Here is a 19,459-nt window from a genome sequence, read left to right as displayed (position 1 = left end):
TTCTACACCTTTAAAGGATTGCCCATTGATTCCATTCAAAATGGAGATTGTGGATGTTGGAATGGTCAAAGGGGAATGGGAATAGGGCAGGAAAATAGTGCTGAGATGGAATATCAGCCTTGATCTTCTTGCCTGGTAGAACAGGCTTGAGGGATGAATGGCCTACTCTTGCTCTTATATTCTCATCCATGAGATATTCTCTTAATGTCTGTGGGAAAAGTACGAACTGTGTTGAGCAAAACACAAAAGTGCTGGTGGAACTCAGCAGGTTAGGCAGCATCATTGCAAGGATATGGACTTGTGTCCTTTCAGGTCAGGACCCTTTTTTCAGACCTGAGACGTCTTCTATTCATTCCTTCTACAGATGCTACATGACCCGCTGAGTTCCTCCAGCACATGGTGTTTACCTCAAGATTCCAGCATTTGCCGTTCCTTGTGTCTGTATATAAACACTTTTTGAAGAGATTGTTAAAAGCGTAAATAACCATTTTATTTCCTTTTTTGCAGGAGCTGGCATACCAAAAGTTGCAACCTGCACAGGCTGGCGACAAGTTTACCTCTGTAGTGAGTCAGTTTATTGCCGTAGCAAGTTTTAGTTTCTCTGATGTGGAGGATCTTCTGTTGGAAGCTAAAGACCTGGTAAATTTCATCAAAGCCTCTGCATATTTTTGGAATTCTATTATTTTGTATTTGAGCTTTGAAGGAGAGGGGGGAGTGGGGGATGGGAGTAGGTGAGCATTCGTCACTAAGAATGAGCCCAATTTCATCTCTGGTTTTCTTTCTGTGTGTGAGTGGACATCCTGTTTGCTGTCCATATTGGCACGGCTCGAGATTAAGATTCATTGTCTCCCAACCAATTGTTGGCTGCTCTCTATGCAGGATGTCTGAGATCATAGTGCAGGAGTCAGAGATACTTCCACACAGTCCGGTGCCAGATCATGTTCCAACGTGGATCTACACCGCATTGCCATTTCAGTTGCCTTCTTTTAGAGTTTGATGTTTGCAAGTCAATGCAAATAAAATGATTTGTCATTTCCTGCTTCTTTGCTAAGGCAATTAAGACTGTTTTTCCTAGAAGCTGTGTATTGGAGAAAATAAATAGTACTTTAAATCAAGATCTGTGGCAATTTAGTTTCTGACTAAAATCAATGTTGAAAGAACAGGGGTGCTGAAAAAAATATGTCTTTTATCGTTGAATTTTGATCATTCCTTCTCCATGCCTCTGTCGGGCAGTGCAGAAGTTTGAAAGCTAAACTCGGGAATAGCTTCTTCCCCTCTGTTGTCAGACTTCTGAACAGTCCTTCCGTAAGCTGAGGTACTGTCCAATTTACCGCTACTCCATTCCAGACATTGAACTTCTGTCTTTGGAACTGGTGCTCTAAAATGCTGAGAACTATATTTTGTACTCTGTGTTTTCCCCTTTGCTCAGCAATTGTACTTGAATGTATTTATGAATAGCATTATCTGATTGGATAGCATCCAAATTGTCCCTGCACCTCAGTACACGTAATACTAATAAACATAAATTGTCTAAATCCTCGTTATTAAATTCAGATTTTGGTTGAAATTTGGTTGAATTTAACTTTCCAAAATGTTTTAAGTACTTATTTGGGTTATAACCTTCCTTGTAAATATTGATCTGCCCTGTTCAGCTCTATGGCTTGCCTTCGGGCAAGATCCAGTCTTTAATATCCAAATGAAAAGACACCAAACATAGACCAAATGGAAATTAGCTCAGTAATTAATATTCTTGACTACCTGGTGTTTCCAGCAATTTCTGTGGACACATCCTTTCGTCAAATGATTAACTACTTGCGTGGTTCCTGTGCTTAATGAAATTAATAAATTTACCTCGACCTATAAAAATAAATGTACAGATGGAACTAATCGTGAAACCTTTTGATAAGAAGAAAATGGCTACATCAAAGGAACTTAGCAAATGAAAATGTTTCCAATAAAATGTTTACAACGGTTTTATGATCTAAATCAAATTGTTGTACTCTGCAGTCTCTTCTTTGTACCTCTGTTTTTATTGGGTTCTCAATAGGTTGAGCATTAGAAGTGGGGAACGTTTTAATACAAGGAAGAGAGTGGGTGGGTTTGAAGAAATGTGCTGAAACCTGGACAGAGAATACTTGTCCAATTAGATGATGCCTTAATTATGGCTTTGTCAGCAATTTTCTGTGCATGTCATTGTTGTCAAACTAGAGTTTAATGTAATATCACAATTAGTAATTACGAGTCAGAAGTGTTTAATTGTCATATGCGCCGACTGCAGAACAATTAAATTCTTATTTGGAGCAGCATAGCAGGTCCATAAACACAATGCACATACACAAAAGTTAAATCCACTAATAACTGCAACTAGTGCAAAAAAAACCCCCAAAGTCCCTCAGTGCAACCAAAGACAGTCCATATTTGATAGTTGAGGTTAATGTTGCGTAGTGTACAAGAACCGGATGGTTAAGCCCCAGTCTCACTTACGTATCCTTGGCACGCTAATTACACGGCCACACGATGCCCCTGCGCCTCAACGCGACGACAAGGTCGCATAATTTGCGTGCCATGGACACGTAAGTGGGACAGGGCCTTAACTGGGAAGAAGCCATTCTTGAATCTAGTGGTCACAGTTTTTAGATTCTTATACCATCACACCTTGAAGAAGATTCTTATACCTTCAATGAGAGCATAGTCAGGGTTAAGTGAATATTTGATGATATTGGCCGCGTTTTTGAGGCAGTGCCTCCCATAGATTCCCATATCTTTGAAGGAATAAACATTCTCGGTTGGCAGTGTATTGTTGGACAGTTGGTTCAGATTGCAGGTTAGATATTTGAAACAAAATGCGATGTTGGGTTTTTTGTCATCATTTATTCATATGTACAACTGAAAGTAAAAGCAAACAATCCAGTTTGAAGAGTGTTATCTGCTGGAAACCATTTTGCTGTAAATGTTTATTGTTATTTATTTGAGTTGCACAGTGGCATAGCTGGTAAAGCTGCTTGCTCATAGCAGCAGAAACCTGAGTTCAATCCTGAGCTTGGGAGCTGTCTGTGTGCAGTTTACACATTCTCCCTGTGCCGCATGGGTTTCCTCCCACATTCCAAAGAAGGGTTTGTAGGCCTCTTTAAATTGTCCCTAGTGTGTAGGGAGTGGATGAGAAAGTGGGATAACTCAGAACTAGTGTGAACGGGTCATCGATGGTTGTTGTGGGCTGAAGGACTTGTTTCCATGTTGTATCTTTCAATCAATCAGTATCTGACAATGAAAAAGATCCCAACCCAAAACTTTGCTTATCCTCGTCCTCCAGAGATGCAGCTTGACCCGCTGAGTTACTTCAGCACTTTTTGTCTTTTTTTTGTAAACCATCATCTGCAGTTCCTTGTGTCCCCTCTGCAAATTAATGTCTGTTTCTCTCCTCTTCTCCAACAAACCAGTTCAACAAAGCCGTGAAGCATTTTGGAGAAGAAACCGGCAAAATGCAGCCTGATGAATTCTTTGGGATTTTTGATCAATTCCTCCAAGCCTTTGCAGAGGCCAAACAGGAAAATGAGAATATGAGGAAGAAAAAGGAGGAGGAGGAACGCAGAGCTAAAATGGAAACACAGGTCAGATGGTGTCAATCTCAGAAGATCAAGTGTGCATGGTCTGGCATATTATCAAATGATAGCAGATTTCATGGCGATTAATATTTGAAGATAGTAGCTGGAATGATCAATTATTTCAAGTTTCGTGTAGAAGCCTTTTTTTAATTCTGTATTGATCTGGATATAGTGTCTGGGTTCACATATAAAATCTTAATTTATGCCATTGCATTGCAATAATGACATTAACACAATAGACTGTAGATCAGTCTGAAAAAGGGTCTCGACCCAAAACGTCACCCATTCCTTCTCTCCAGAGATGCTACATGTAGTAAATGCTGAGTTACTCCAGCATTTTGTGTCTATCTTCGATCTTCCAACACAATAGACTTCTGCAAAATAGTACATTAGAAAAAATTGTGCTTGGATTTGAGACATTTAAATCCAAAGATGTCTTTGTCGATTTCTAACTCAAAACGTCTGCATCGATGCTCATTCCTGGTCTGTTCCACTAAATGTTAGTGCAGTTGTATCAGTGCCTTGGAATTGCCGCTGATGTGCTATACAAAGTCTTAGCTGCTCAGCCTCTTCACTATCACTTAGTCCCTCAAGTTGTGGCAACATTCTCGTATGTCATCTTTGTACTCTTTCCAGCTTAAAGACGTGTTTCCTACAGCAGGGTGGACAATACTCCAAGTGTGACCTCACCAGCATCCTGTACAACTACAGCATAATGTCCCAGCTTCTCTACTTAACATCCTTGCTGATGAAACGGCCTCTTCAACACCCTGCCTACCTATAATGCCACTTTCAAAGATCTATGTATTGAAACTCGTTGATCGCACAACGCTCTCCAGGTGTCATTCACTTCGAAAATCTTACTGTGGTTTGACTTCCCACCTCACGAATATCTGAATTGAACTATTTGCGATTACTACTAAACTCACCAAAATTCCACTTTAATTCTTGATAATGTTGATAACCTTCTTCACTGCCTAGGATACCTCCTATTTTACTGTAAATTCTCATGCAAATTGTTTATATATAAATGATGAACAACAATGGGCTCAGCAGTGATTTCTGTAGCACATATAACCATATAACAATTACAGCACGGAAACAGGCCATCTCGGCCCTACAAGTCCGTGCCGGACAATTATTTTCCCCTAGTCCCATCTACCTGCACTCAGACCATAACCCTCCATTCCTTTCCCATCCATATACCTATCCAATTTATTTTTAAATGATAAAATCGAACCTGCCTCCACCACTTCCACTGGAAGCTCATTCCACATAGCTACCACTCTCTGAGTAAAGAAGTTCCCCCTCATGTTACCCCTAAACTTCTGTCCCTTAATTCTGAAGTCATGTCCTCTTGTTTGAATCTTCCCTACTCTCAATGGGAAAAGCTTGTCCACGTCAACTCTATCTATCCCTCTCATCATTTTAAAGACCTCTATCAAGTCCCCCCTTAACCTTCTGCGCTCCAGAGAATAAAGACCTAACTTATTCAACCTTTCTCTGTAACTTAGTTGCTGAAACCCAGGCAACATTCTAGTAAATCTCCTCTGTACTCTCTCTATTTTGTTGACATCCTTCCTATAATTGGGCGACCAAAATTGCACACCATACTCCAGAATTGGTCTCACCAATGCCTTGTACAATTTTAACATTACATCCCAACTTCTATAAATGCTCTGATTTATAAAGGCTAGCATACCAAAAGCTTTCTTTACCACCCTATCTACAAGAGATTCCACCTTCAGGGAACTATGCACATTTATTCCTAGATCCCTCTGTTCAACTGCATTCCTCAATTCGCTACCATTTACCATGTACGTCCTATTTTGATTTGTCCTGCCAAGATGTAGCACCTCACACTTATCAACATTAAACTCCATCTGCCATCTTTCAGCCCATTCTTCCAGATGACCTAAATCTCTCTGTAGACTTTGGAAATCTACTTCATTATCCACAACACCACCTATCTTAGTATCATCTGCATACTTACTAATCCAATTTACCACACCTTCATCCAGATCATTGATGTACATGACAAACAACAGTGGACCCAACACAGATCCCTGAGGCACCCCACTAGTCACCTGCCTCCATCCTGACAAACAGAAATCCACCATTACTTTCTGGCGTCTCCCATTCAGCCACTGTTGAATCCATCTTGCTACTCCTGCATTTATACCCAACAATTGAACCTTCTTAACCAACCTTCCATGAGGAACCTTGTCAAAGGCCTTACTAAAGTCCATATAGACAACATCCACTGCTTTACCCTCATCAATTTCCCTAGTAACCTCTTCAAAAAATTCAAGAAGATTAGTCAAACATGACCTTCCAGGCACAAATCCATGTTGACTGTTCCTAATCAGACCCTGTTTATCCAGATGCTTATATATATTATCTCTAAGTATCTTTTCCATTAATTTGCCCACCACCGAAGTCAAACTAACAGGTCTATAATTGCTAGATTTACTCTTAGAACCCTTTTTAAACAATGGAACAACATGCGCAGTACACCAATCCTCGGGCACTATTCCCGTTTCTAATGACATTTGAAATATTTCTGTCATAGCCCCTGCTATTTCTACACTAACTTCCCTCAATGTCCTAGGGGATATCCTGTCAGGACCTGGAGACTTATCCACTTTTATATTTTTCAAAAGTGTCAGTACTTTTTCTTTGAATCTCATAGTATCCATAGCTACTCTACTTGTTTCCCTTACCTCACATAATTCAATATCCTTCTCCTTGGTGAATACCGAAGAAAAGAAATTGTTCAATATCTCCCCCATCTCTTTTGGCTCTGCAGATAGCTGTCCACTCTGTCTCTCTAATGGACCAATTTTATCCCTCGTTATCCTTTTGCTATTAATATAGCTGTAGAAACCCTTTGGATTTACTTTCACCTTACTTGCCAAAGCAACCTCATATCTTCTTTTAGCTTTTCTAATTTCTTTCTTAAGATTCTTTTTACATTCTTTATACTCCTCAAGCACCTCATTCACTCCATGCTGCCTATAATTATTGTAGATCTCCCTCTTTTTCCGAACCGTGTCCAATTTCCCTTGAAAACCATGGCTCTTTCCAATTTTTACTATTTCCTTTCAACCGAACAGGGACATAAAGATTCTGTACTCTTAAAATTTCACCTTTAAATGTCCTCTATTTCTCTTCTACATCCTTCCCATAAAACAAAATGTCCCAATTCACTACTTTTAAATCCCTACGCATCTCCTCAAAGTTAGCCTTTCTCCAATCAAAAATCTCAACCCTAGGTCCAGTTCTGACCCTCTCCATAATTATATTGAAACTAATGGTGTTGTGATCACTGGACCCGAAGTGCTCCCCAACGCATACCTCCGTCACCTGACCTGTCTCATTTCCTAACAGGAGGTCCAGCACTGCCCCTTCTCTAGTAGGTACCTCTATGTATTGCTGCAAAAAACTATCCTGCACACATTTTACAAACTCCAAACCATCCAGCCCATTTACAGAATGTGTTTCCCAGTCTATGTGTGGAAAATTGAAATCTCCCACAATCACTACCTTGTGCTTACTACTAATATCTGCTATCTCCTCACATATTTGCTCTTCCAATTCTCGCTCCCCATTTGGCGGTCTATAATACACCCCTATATGTGTTGCTACACCTTTCCCACTTCTCAGTTCCACCCAAATAGCCTCCCTAGACGAGCCCTCCAATCTATCCTGCCAAAGCACTGCTGTAATATCTTCCCTGACAAGCAATGCAACACCTCCACCTCTTGCCCCTCCAATTCTATCACTCCTGAAGCAACGAAATCCTGGAATATTTAGTTTCCAATCACAGCCCTCCTGCAACCATGTTTCACTGATCGCCACAACATCATACTTCCAGGTGTCAATCCAGGCTCTAAGCTCATCCACCTTTCTTACAATGCTCCTAGCATTAAAATATGCACATTTAAGAAACCCACTGCCTCTTATTCTCTGTTTATTTTCTTTTTCTTCTTTCTCCCCTAGATTTTGGGTCAGAGTGCTTCCCTTCTCTGCCTCCTGCCTCACACTCTGTCTACTAGCTTTCTTTATTTGAGTCCCTCCCCCCAAACATCACTAGTCACAGGGCTCTAATCTGTCAAACAACGTACACCATCACCCTCTCCAACTAACCATCAAGCCAATCATGCATCCATTTAGCTAGCTCTCCATGAATCCCTTCCAGAGTAGCCGACCATGTGAGACTTGTCAAAGGTCTTGCTAAAGTCCAAATAGACAACATCCAACATCCTGGCCGCTTCAATTTTTTTGGTTACCATTTCAGAAAATTAGTGAGACATGATTTCCACACACATAGCCATCCATGCTGACTATTCTTAATTGGGCCTTGTCTGTTCAGATGCTGGTAGGTCCAGAATGTAATCACTCTCATTTCCCCCAATGTAGTTATTTCTTGCTTTTTACGTAAATACCCCTTAACAGTTTTTTTTACCTTTCATATTTGCGTATGGTTCGCTCATATATATGTGTAGTATTATCTGATTTGAATGGATAGCATGCACACAAACCCTTTTCATTGTACCTGTACATACGTAACAATAATAAACCTAAACCTAACAGTTTGTGGAGTAATACCATAACTCATTCACCCAGATTATTTGAAAATGAATTTGCATAAATGTTTACAATAAGAGATAGTCCATTGGAACACTAGCAAAACTCAAATAATTTATATTAATTACTGTACTCACATGGACATTTACACATTGGATTATAAATCTCTTTCCATTAGCAATTATTCCTTGAAGACTAAATGATAGGAGATTGCTTTGGAGAGTACATTGTGATGGTTGCATGATTTGCAATATTTTAAACAAAGAACAAACTCCATTATCTTCTTACGAGACCTAATGCAAATTAAAATGTTAAAGGCCAGCATGTTGCAGATCCAACATTGGATTTTTATAGTTTGAGGATCATTTACATGTAGTAAATTATTAATTCCATATTCTTCACATCTGTTCTTGACTTGGCATGTTCTGTTTTTCAGTTTGCACATGTGTTACATTTAGAAATAAAGTTCTGTCTTAAGATTACATGAGCTTTGATAGCTATAAATATAGGCTCAATGTGAGAGAAACACTAGGAACACTTAAAATCAATTAGGTATTTCATCAAATGTGTATTAGTGGAGTTATTTGGCTGGGAAACATTTATTGCGTTCTCGCTTTCTTCCAGTTTTTCATTTAACATGCCTTTTGGTCGTTTCCTGCTGCCATGCACACATTTATGAAAACACAAAGTGCTGGAGGATCTCAGCAGGTCAGACAGAGGAGGGGTCCTGACCCCAAACATTGTCTGTCTGTTCCCTCCACAGATGTTGTGTGACCTGCTGAGTTTCTCCAGCACTCGTGTAAAACACAATTAGACAATATTTCAGGTTCTTCAGGCTGCCCACAGGCCACAGATGATGCTGGACCCCACCGCCTAATTCTGAAGAACCAGCTCAACCCAAAATAGTTGCTTTCACAGATGATGTCTGACCCCCTGAGTCCTCCAGCATTTTGTTTTGCTCAAGATTGTAGCATCTGCAGTTCCTTGTATTTCCTGTGTACACATCTATAAAATTGTTCAGTTTGTTTTACCATGGGATTTGCAATGAGTATCTTGTGTAAGCTGGATGTTAACATATTAGTCTTACTGATTAGATATATATTCCAAAATAAGCTTTATTTCTTATAGATCTTAGTTTAATTTAAAGAATCAGCATATTGAAATGGGCCGTTCAGCCCACTGAGTCCATGCTGACCATCCATCACTACTTCTCTGTTATCCCATTTTCTCATCCATTCCCTACACGCTAGTGGCAACTTACAGAGGCCAATTAACTTCCAAACCAACACCTTTGGGAGATGTGAAATCATGCAAACTCCACATTGTCCTCATCCATGAATTTCTTTTTAAACCTTAGATGAAAGAACAAAGAGAGAGAGAACGAAAAGCAAGAAAGGCAAAAGAAGGTGGTGAGGAAGAAGGGGAATTCGATGATCTGGTTTCAGCTCTCCGTTCGGGAGAAGTCTTTGACAAAGATTTCAAGCTCAAGCGCAACCGGAAACGTGTCACCAGCCAAGTGACGGATGGGAGTCGGGAACGGCCAGTCACCAAGCTCAACTACTGAGCCATCAGCACCAGTGCAGATTAATGGCCATGCAGCAGCCAGCTCCCATCTTACTATCCTGTTGTGATCATATTCACCAATTATCCTGCCCACTGGTCCTGCTAGTGGCTGCTGCTCCTCACAGCGGGTCCCTTATCCTCTCTGTAGCTGGGTTTTGCATGCACCACGGTCAATGAGAAGCTTGTTCTACGTGGTGCCAAAACGCAGGAAATGTTGGAGCATTCCTAGGATTCGCACAACTGATGAGTACAACTTGGTGTCCGTGAAATTGTAACAAAAAAAAATAATATCCTTCCACAAATGCTTCACCAAGTAAGCATTGCGTCGCAACTTAACTTTTCCATTCAGTTACCCAATGGACTAAAGATGGTGCTGATACAGTAAGGAGATGTGTGGAGCTGATGATTATTTGGATGTGAATCTGAAGTGAATAAAGCATGCCGAACGACCGTATTAAATGTGGAGTTTAGAAGGACCATTTAAGTGTGTGTATTGCTAAAGATCCTTGAATATCTGTGGCTTTTGACCTGGTTCCAAGGAATTGAGGAATTTCCCTGGATCATTTTTTTAAACTATTCTTATTTGGGAAATGCTTTATTTTAAACATCATTTTCTCAAACTATTTTCTTGACTGAAAACAGGTATGAACATGAAAATACAAATATAGATGTTATCTTGGTGACATCCAGATATCCTTTTGTTTTTCTATAAAACATTCCATAATTAATGGGATGATGGTAAGCGTTCTCTAAAGGGCCAATGACATATTGAACCTTTATTCTTGCTGCTGGCAGCTCTACAGCAGGACCATAACCAGACACAAAATATAGTTGAAGTGGTTCTATTCAGTTGTATTGGTGGAGGAAGGGAGGGAGGGAGGGAGGGAGGGAGGGTAGGGGGGTTAAGGGTTGTGTGGAGTAGTGGATTTTGACAAAAATAAAAATGTGTCCTTGAAACTTGAATAACAAATGACGTTTATTGTCAATCTAATTAACAGTCTGAAAATGGTTATTGTAAATGGATTGTGTGAATAAATAAGGACAATCGAAATCTGCAGCCTATTTGTATTTGGACGTATTTGGAAAGTGGTTTCAAATATATATATTCAAGTACTGTAGCAAATACTTCAAATTTTCTAGCCAAATTGTAAAGCGTTAATTTGGTAGCAACAAGATGAGCCTTTCTTTTCACTGTACAGTGACTTGATCCCTTAACCAAAGTGCCTGCAAACAGGTTTGTGTTTATGATAGGGCTCACTCTTACGTTTTCTTATTCAGACTCTGATGTTTTGTTTAAAAATTGTTTGGACACTGTACAGTTTAAACTATTGGCTGGGGGAAATACGTGTTCTGATTGGTCCTGTAAAGAGTGAGAACAAAATTAAAGCATAGGTCTGACTGTGTGTGTGTGTGTGTGTGTGTGTGTGTGTGTGTGTGTGTGTGTGCGCACACGTGTGCGTGCATACGCGCATGTCCCTGTGTCCTTCCTGTCAGACATTGATACACCATTTTGCTTTCCTCTCCAGAATAGAAGTGTGAAAGCAATTTCATGTGCCACGGTTATAAGAATGTTTTAGACTGGTGCTGGTTCAGGTAGAAGCTCATTTGTTTCTTGGGTTCATTTGACAAAAACTTTCAACAATGCCAAAAATGGTTATAATATTTGTGAACAAGAATGTACACTAAGGATCTCATTTGTTTGGTAATTTTGTGGGATGTCATTTAAAGCAAACGTGAGCAGTCACAAATGCCATGTACCTTTTTATGACTTGTAAAATCCTTAATGGTAAAATGCAATAAAAGATAAAGTAGTTGAACAATTGTTTTCTGCATTGTGTCAAAAGGTAGCTGTAGTTTAAATATTGGGTTATTTCCACTAGTATTGGAATCATTAATTTATTGAATTGTGTTTGCTTATTATATATCAATGAGTATTATGTTTACAGGCCTGCTGCTGCTGCGAGGAAGAATTTCCATTTCCTTTGCCAGTACATACAGTATGATAATTAAACATTCGTTACTGATAACAAGGCTGAATCAGGATCAGTTTGCCACCTAAGTTTTATGCAGTAGGTTAATGTTGGTTGGCTACCTTGATCAATTATTGGAAAAATTCCATCACGGCTTGTGAAGCATTTCAATGTTTTATTTGGAAACCTATCAAAATCCTATTCAGAGACTTCCATATTTTGAAGAATTTTAACATACAATTTTGACAATGTTTTAGTAAGAATTTCTGTTGATGGTTATGCAATGCAGGTATTGATTTATTATGACATAGGATAAAAATAAATGTTTTAGTTTATGCACCAGTTTAATTCTAAACCATGTGCTTTCTATCCCCTATAGACGTCCACGGTAACAATATAGAGAGGAAAAAGTAGGCTACATTTAACTCTCTTATTTAAGTTTCACAACTTGTGAGTCCCTGGAACGTGGTGTTCGCTGGCGTAATTGGAGATATCTTCCTGAATGCTTACGAAAAGGAGCTGCCTTATTTCTTCCTAGGGCCACACATGGTATCATTGAAAAAGTATATTAAGATATCTTTTAGTGACTTCAGCATTGAAGTTTAAAATAAAATATTAACTGGCATTTAAGTAACAATTGTGTGGCTATGAAAGTGGAATTGAAAACAAGTATATTGAGTTAATTTTTGAGATTTATATCAATACTTTTTCACTTCTTGAAATGTTAGTTTTACTCCAATACAGATCAGTGCAATAACATTCTCCTCGGTGCACCAAGATCCAATGGGAAATGGGCTCAGAAAGTACCAACCCAGCTAATTGGTGCCGTCAGAGTGCATGAAGTTGATGAAACCTTGATGCTATACAGGTGCACAACCTTTTATCCGAAAGCCTTGGGACCAGACACTTTTCGTAATTCAGAATTTGTCAGCCTTCGGAATGGAAATTTTTTAGCGTAGATTTTAATGGCTGGTTCAGTGGTAGAGTGCTCGGCTCATATCCGCAAGGTCGCGAGTTTGCGCCTTGATCCCGGCAGTTACTCGGTCGCGAGTTTGAGTCTTCAATGTCGTTTTTTCTTGCAGAATAAATGTCTGTATGAAATGCAGTGTGTTGAATGAATTCCTGAATTTGTAAATGTGCCCGCAGCATTGAATCACCTCTCGCACTCATGTCACCCTAGCGGGGCTACATGCCCTTAGGCGGCCTAGCTCAGGGATTCTTGAATCCCCGAGCTAGGTCGCGAGTTTGCGCCTCGATCCTGGCAGTTACTCGGTCGCGAGTTTGAGTCTTCAATGTAGTTTTTTCTTGCAGAATAAATGTTTGTATGAAATGCAGTGTAGGAGAGGTGTACTGACTGTGTGGGCAGAACTTTGGAAGTGATTGCCCACCAGTCTAAAAAACCACTGTGTCTCCCTGTCCCTGGGATAGCAGGGGGCGATCAAACAGCACAATACCCCCCTCCCCCTCCAACTCCAGAGGAATCCGCTCCCCGATGGGCCGCTACGGCGACAAGTGGCAGTTCGCCCACAGCCCGAGCTGCGCCCCCTCATCCGCCACCCCAAGAACAAGACGTACCTTGCACACCATCAGCTTCTGCCCCTACGTGTTCCTCTGGAGTTGGAGCGGGGCTGGGCTGGAGTTGCTGCTGGCTGTGGGTCTCTGGGATCTCCGTGCTTGCAGTGGGCCTGGGGTCGGTGTCCCGTTGGTCCTGACGTCTCCGGCCACCCCCCTGGACTGGAGCTGAGACTGGGAACTGTACCGCCCTTGCCCCCTCCCTCTGCAACTGCAAACAACCCCACTCTCCTGCAAGGGCGGTACAGTTCCCGGAGGATGGCAGGTGGCCGGAGACGTCAGGACCAACAGGAACCCGCTCCCCGATGGGCCCCTACGACGCCCCGAGCTGCGCCCCGTCATCCGCAACCCAGGTTCCTCTGTAGTTGGAGCGGGACTGGGCTGGGCTGCTGTTGGCTGTGGGTCTCTGGGATCTCCGTGCTTGCAGTGGGCCTGGGGGTCGGTGTCCCGATGAGGGGGCACAGCTCGGGGAACGGCTTCTGGTGGTCCTGACGTCTCCGGCCAGTTTGCAGTTTTCCTCTGGAGTTGGAACGGGGCTGGGCTGCTGCTGGCTGTGGGTCTCTGGGATCTCCGTGCTTGCAGTGGGCCTGGGGGTCGGTGTCCCGTTGGTCCTGACGTCTCCGGTGACTGGCACTGACCTGCTGGTATCGCCGACGTGAAGACAGTGCAAAGCCCCTGCGCCGGTGCAATGAGCGGGGAGCTGGAGAGGGGAGGGAAGGGGTCACACACATGGCCGGGAAGCAGAGGGGTGTAGGTGGGGTGAAACTGAAGGGAGCGACATTCTGCTGCTGCCTGCCCGCTGAGTTAAAAAGTTCCCACGCAAGACTCACGATACACTGTGTATCGTGAGTCTACCGTGGGAACTTTTTAACTCAGCGGGCAGGCAGCAGCATATTGTCAATTATTAACCCTCCCGCGCAATATACCCTCACCTTCTCTTTTATGAATGGGGATTTAGTTCCCCTTTCTTCGAGGACCGACCGGAGGTTCCGCTGTCACCTCTGCGGGCCGCCCTCGGTGAACGTTTTCAAGGCCCTTTCTTCAAGGACCGAAAAAATGTCCGCTATTCGGAGGTTTTCGTTATTTGGATCTTCGGATAAAAGGTTGTGCACCTGTATTCTACAACAGAATAAATTGAGCAGTTATTTGACTACATGGCTTCATCTTGTAAAATCGTACATTTAAATGCATTTAATTTATATGCATCTTGCATCATTAGGGTCTTACAGAGACCATTCTTACACCAGAAAGAAGATTTTGAAATTCTTAAGCTGAAGTGATCATACTGCCAATCAGCGCAAACATTTTTAAACGGCAGCCTCTAAGATTAGTGAGATTATATGATGACTTTCTATCTGGAACTTAAGAACATTTGTGTACTTCATGTCTCAAAATATCTGGTCTAGTTAGCATCGGATAATGTAATAAATGGCATTTGTGAATTAATTATCAATTGCTTACTCTGAAAACAAGAGATCTAAATGCTGATATGGCAGTTTCAAGAAATAATTTTAACAGAGTTTGGCCATTATGAGTACTGACATTATATTTTCCTCATTAATCTTAAAAAAGAAACAAAGAAATTTGTACAGTGCAAAAAAATTTAATGTCATTATTCTGACACTACCTTTGATTCGGAGTATGTTCACTGCTGCCTTCTGCACCATTCTTGGCTGTGGTAGGAAGTGAAATTACATTTTTGTATAACAACTGAGGATTTGTTCTTATTCCAACCTGATTTTGTATGAATTCATTCCTTTCTCAGGATAGTTATATTTTATCTTATCTTTACCTTTAGTTCAATTAAAATGTATGCATCTTTGGAAGTTAACAAAGCTGTAACATAGTGTTGCAAGTGAGGCAGCAAGGTTATGAATTTGCTTTTAATCAGTGTGGTCCACATCTATCTTTGGATTGGACACATAATCTCTTAAGTATTGGATTTGGTTCACTGTGGCTATAAAAAGGGAGCAGTTTTATTCCTCTTTAGATTATTTTACAGACAATGGCATCTGAATGAATTAGCCTAGTTTAGGAGAGAGGTTATCATAAGTGATTTATAGATAGTTTTACCCAGTTTCTGAGTTGATCCTTGCTGGCTATGATGTGGCCTTGAGGATTGAAATCAACGTAAATTCTGAGACTAATATAGAATGAAGTACAAATAACTATGTGTTACATGACATTGAATGTGCTTTAGTTTTAGGTGCCGTGAGGGCATGATCTTAAACAAGTTACAGGTCATCCTACAGAGGATGAGTTGGATCGGGGCACAATGTTGTTCATTGGCTGAGGTCCTTGAAAATAGCCACATTTCCAAGGGCCCCATTGCCTCATTATTACCATGGATGTCCACTCCCTTTGCATCTCCATTCTCCACCAGAAAGTTCTCGGGAGCCCTCTGGTTCTTTCTTGAACAGGGACCCAATCAGTACTTCTTTACTGAAACTCTCCACTGCCTGGCGAAACTAGTCCTTGCCCTCAAAAATCACTCTTCTGATGCCTCTCATTTTCTATATGCATATCGGAAGAAGGGTCTCGACTTGAAACGTCGCCTATCCATGTCCTCCAGAGATGCTGCCTGACCCGCTGAGTTATTCCTGCACTTTGTGTTTTACTCAAGATTCTGGAATCTGCAGTTCCTTGGGTGTCCACATTTTCAAATCTATATTGTGTGTGGGAGAGCATGGACAACAAGCCGGGGAGTTGGAATGATCCACAAAAGTGGCTGGGGTGAAGCATCTTTGCAGGAATTTGTGGACAAGGAGGAAGAACCTGGCACCAACATTTGCGGTTAGGCTGGACAACCAAAAGCAGGAAAATGGGATAAATGTGATTAAAAATGTTTATATGTGGAGGATAAATGAGTACACAAATTATTTTTTTCTGTGCTGTAATTTCTGCACAATTCTCCAAGGCAATGAGGGAAAGCACACTCACAGTATCGAACAAGGTAATTTTTATGTCAAAGTTGTAATGGATCTTAATATGCTGAGCACACTACCAGGCAGATGCAGTGCAAGTCCTCCTCATCTCTGAAGCACCATTGATGTTCCTGTCAGACCAAAGAGTCCTGATGTTCACTCTACCAGAAATTAGTGCCTCCTCACCAGTATTCCTTTGATAACTACACCAGCAGAATTTTATGCAAAATAGGAAATGGGGACTATTGTTTTAATTGTGTCTGCGCATTTGGTAGGAATGAATGCCAAAACTTATTTATGAGAGGCTTCAAGATGCAATGGATGTAATCCATTTTACCTGAAGCATGGACTAAGCCAGGATGGTCCCCTCAATTATAGTCTTATAATGCTATATTGAATTTAATGAGATTGTTGGAATGGTTTTGGGCATTAAACAAAAGTGCAACTTTATAAGACTTTAGGCCGCATTTGGGGTATTGTGTGCTGCTATGATTGCCCCAATATAAGATGTGGGGATTTGGAGAGTGCCAAACAGGTTTACCAGAATACTGCCTGCATTAGAGGTTATTAACTATAAGAAGTTAGACATACTTGGATTGTTTTCTCTGGAGTGTCAGAGGCTGAGGGGAGGCCTGATAAAGTATATAAAATGATGTAACACATAGATAGGGCAGGCAGTCTGGACCTTTGGCCCAGGTTAGAAATGACAAAGACTAGATGGCATAGCTTTTATGTGAAAGAAGCAAAGTTTGAAGGAAATGTGTGGGGCAAGTTGTTTTTTTTTCACAAAGAGAGTGGTGAGCACTTGGAATGCACTGCCAGGGGTGTTGGTGAAGGCAGATACAATAGTGGAATTTAAGAGGCTTTAGATGGGCACATGGATATGCATAGAATGGAGAGATATGGATTATTTGCAGGCAGTGAAATTAGGTAAACTTTGCATCATGTTTCGAATGAACATTGTGGGTGAAGGGCATGTTCCTGTACTGTACTGTTCTATGTTAAAGGATTAGTTACTAACCGTTGAAAGTCTGTAATCTCAAGTGTTATGGAATTTACAGCTCAGAGGCAGACAGTCCAGCCGAACTAGTCTGTGTTTGCATTTATGACATTTCTGACCTTGCTGGCATCTCCTGAAAGCAAAAACATCTCTTCCATGTACCAAGATACAGTGAAATTCTTTGTTTTGTATACAATTCAGTAAAACTTTACTCTACATAAGCACTGAAGAAGGGTCTCGACCCGAAACGTCACCCATTCCTTCTCTCTAGAGATGCTGCCTGTCCTGCTGAGTTACTCCAGCTTTTTGTGCCTATCTACATAAGCACAGTCATACATACCAGTGTGCCAGGATTGTAGTATCAAAATAGCCGATATACGAAGATCTATTTCTAATATTAATATTTCACACCCATCAAAACAAAGCATAAACAAAGCACTCCACAAGCAAGGTTTCTCACACAAATTCCTGAATCCCAGAATAAGAGTTTAGAATATCAAACGCTGAATAATTTTACACGTTTTGCATTACCACCTTTAACATTGTTATCCCTGTATCTTATCCCAAATTCATGAATTATTTACTCTGCAATGATGTTGCTATATCTATCATATTACATTTATTTTTATCTTGCCTGTTTCAAACTGTCTTGTATCTCCAACTAATTAGTTTAGTTTATTGCCACGTGTACTGAGGTACAGTGACAAGCTTTAGCCAGCTGCCTCTGGATAAAGTAAGTTTAAGTAAGTAAGTTTATTGGCCAAGTATTCACATACAAGGAATTTGACGGTGCTCCGCCCACAAGTAACAACATGACATACAGTGACAGTTACGAATGACTCAGAAAACACTAAACATTAATAATAATAAAACATTAATGATAAAACACCATTGATCAATCATGTGAACCAACAAAATACCAGATCAAAGGGAGGTTGCAGATTTTTGGCTGTTGAGTAGTGCAACTACTCGTGGATAAAAAATGTTTTTAAGTCTGGCTGCGGCAGCTTTGACAATCCGGAGTCGCCTTCCAGAGGGAAGTGATTCAAAGAGTTTGTGGCTAGGGTGAGAGGGGTCAGAGATGATCTTGCCCGCTCGCTTCCTGGCCCTTGCAGTGTACAGTTCAAAGTAGTCAATGTTGCTCATTCTTCCCTAATACCTCCAGTATCATCCCTGCAAATCATTTTTACACTTGCTATGGAGCTTCTATGCTTGTAACATAGAAACTAAAACTGCACACAGTCTTAATTCAAGAGCTCTGTTGTTTTAATTCTCCCAATGTATAATTGTACCTTGGTGTTTATTTTATTTTAATGGTCTTAGTAACCAACATTTCTACTTGGAGTGATTTTTGTTTTAAGATCAAGTTCTCTAATTGTCTAATCCTCTCCTCGATTTGGATAATTATGGGAGTACATGGCTTTGGTTTTCTTCCTGATTGCTTCACGTGTCCATATTGAAATAACCTTTTCTAATCTGAAGAAGAGTTCCGACCCAAAACATAGCCTATCCATGACTGCCAGAGATGCTGCCTGACCTGCTGAGATACTCCAGCATTTGTTTTGTTTTTACTAATCTTTCATGTTGTTTGTGTTTATTAATATTCAATAATAACCACCTCTTAAACTTTATTATTCAATTGTCAATTGTTAAATCAGACCAGATTTCTAACGCTACATTGTTGATATGTGGAATACCAACTTTTACTAGTCTGAGGAAATGTCCTTAGAAAATAATTATTACTATTATTTTTCTATTAAATTATTTGATTTGCACTTACTGCCTCCAAATAGTTCAATTTGAAAGGAAGACAGGTGCTTCTAATTGGCAAAAGAGCCAGTGAGTTGATCATAATTTTGTTTCACACCACCTGACATAACCTAGAATGCACCGCACAAGAGCAGAATCAGCAGTAGAGAATCCAAACAGAAGAAATATACTGAACTGTGAGGAAAGATGAGGCAATGGGACAACATAGACAGTACAGCAGAGGAACAGACCCTTCGGCCCACAATGTCCATGCCAAGCATGATGCCAGGTTTAACTAATCTCTTCTGTCTGCACATGATAAGTTTCCCTGCACATCCATGTGCCCATCAAAAAACATCTTAAATGCCACAATAGCAAATGCCTCCACCTCCACCACCATCCATGGCAGTATGTTCCAGGTTCCTCCCACCCTCTGTGTAAGGAAAAACTTGCCCCAGACATCTTTAAATTTTGCTCCCCTCACCTGAA

At 40.8% G+C, this 19,459-nt stretch overlaps 1 protein-coding gene across 4 annotated transcripts in view; it reads left to right on the top strand.

Moving 5' to 3' along the window:
• Positions 1-11,572, top strand: part of daam1 (dishevelled associated activator of morphogenesis 1) — a 150,686-nt gene extending 139,114 nt beyond the window's left edge. For all 4 annotated transcript variants that reach the window (XM_033027176.1, XM_033027173.1, XM_033027174.1 and 1 more), the window contains 3 exons: positions 508-639; positions 3,438-3,608; positions 9,550-11,572. In XM_033027176.1, coding sequence (XP_032883067.1) covers positions 508-639; positions 3,438-3,608; positions 9,550-9,756 — 510 coding nt within the window. In that variant the 3' untranslated portion in view covers positions 9,757-11,572. The remainder of the gene's footprint in view (positions 1-507; positions 640-3,437; positions 3,609-9,549) is intronic.
• The last annotated feature ends 7,887 nt before the right edge of the window (positions 11,573-19,459 follow it).

Source organism: Amblyraja radiata, chromosome 9 (genome assembly GCF_010909765.2).
Source record: "Amblyraja radiata isolate CabotCenter1 chromosome 9, sAmbRad1.1.pri, whole genome shotgun sequence".
Lineage (NCBI taxonomy): Eukaryota > Metazoa > Chordata > Chondrichthyes > Rajiformes > Rajidae > Amblyraja > Amblyraja radiata.
Note: the sequence above shows the minus strand (reverse complement) of the source record. Positions and strands in the feature narration are given on the sequence as shown.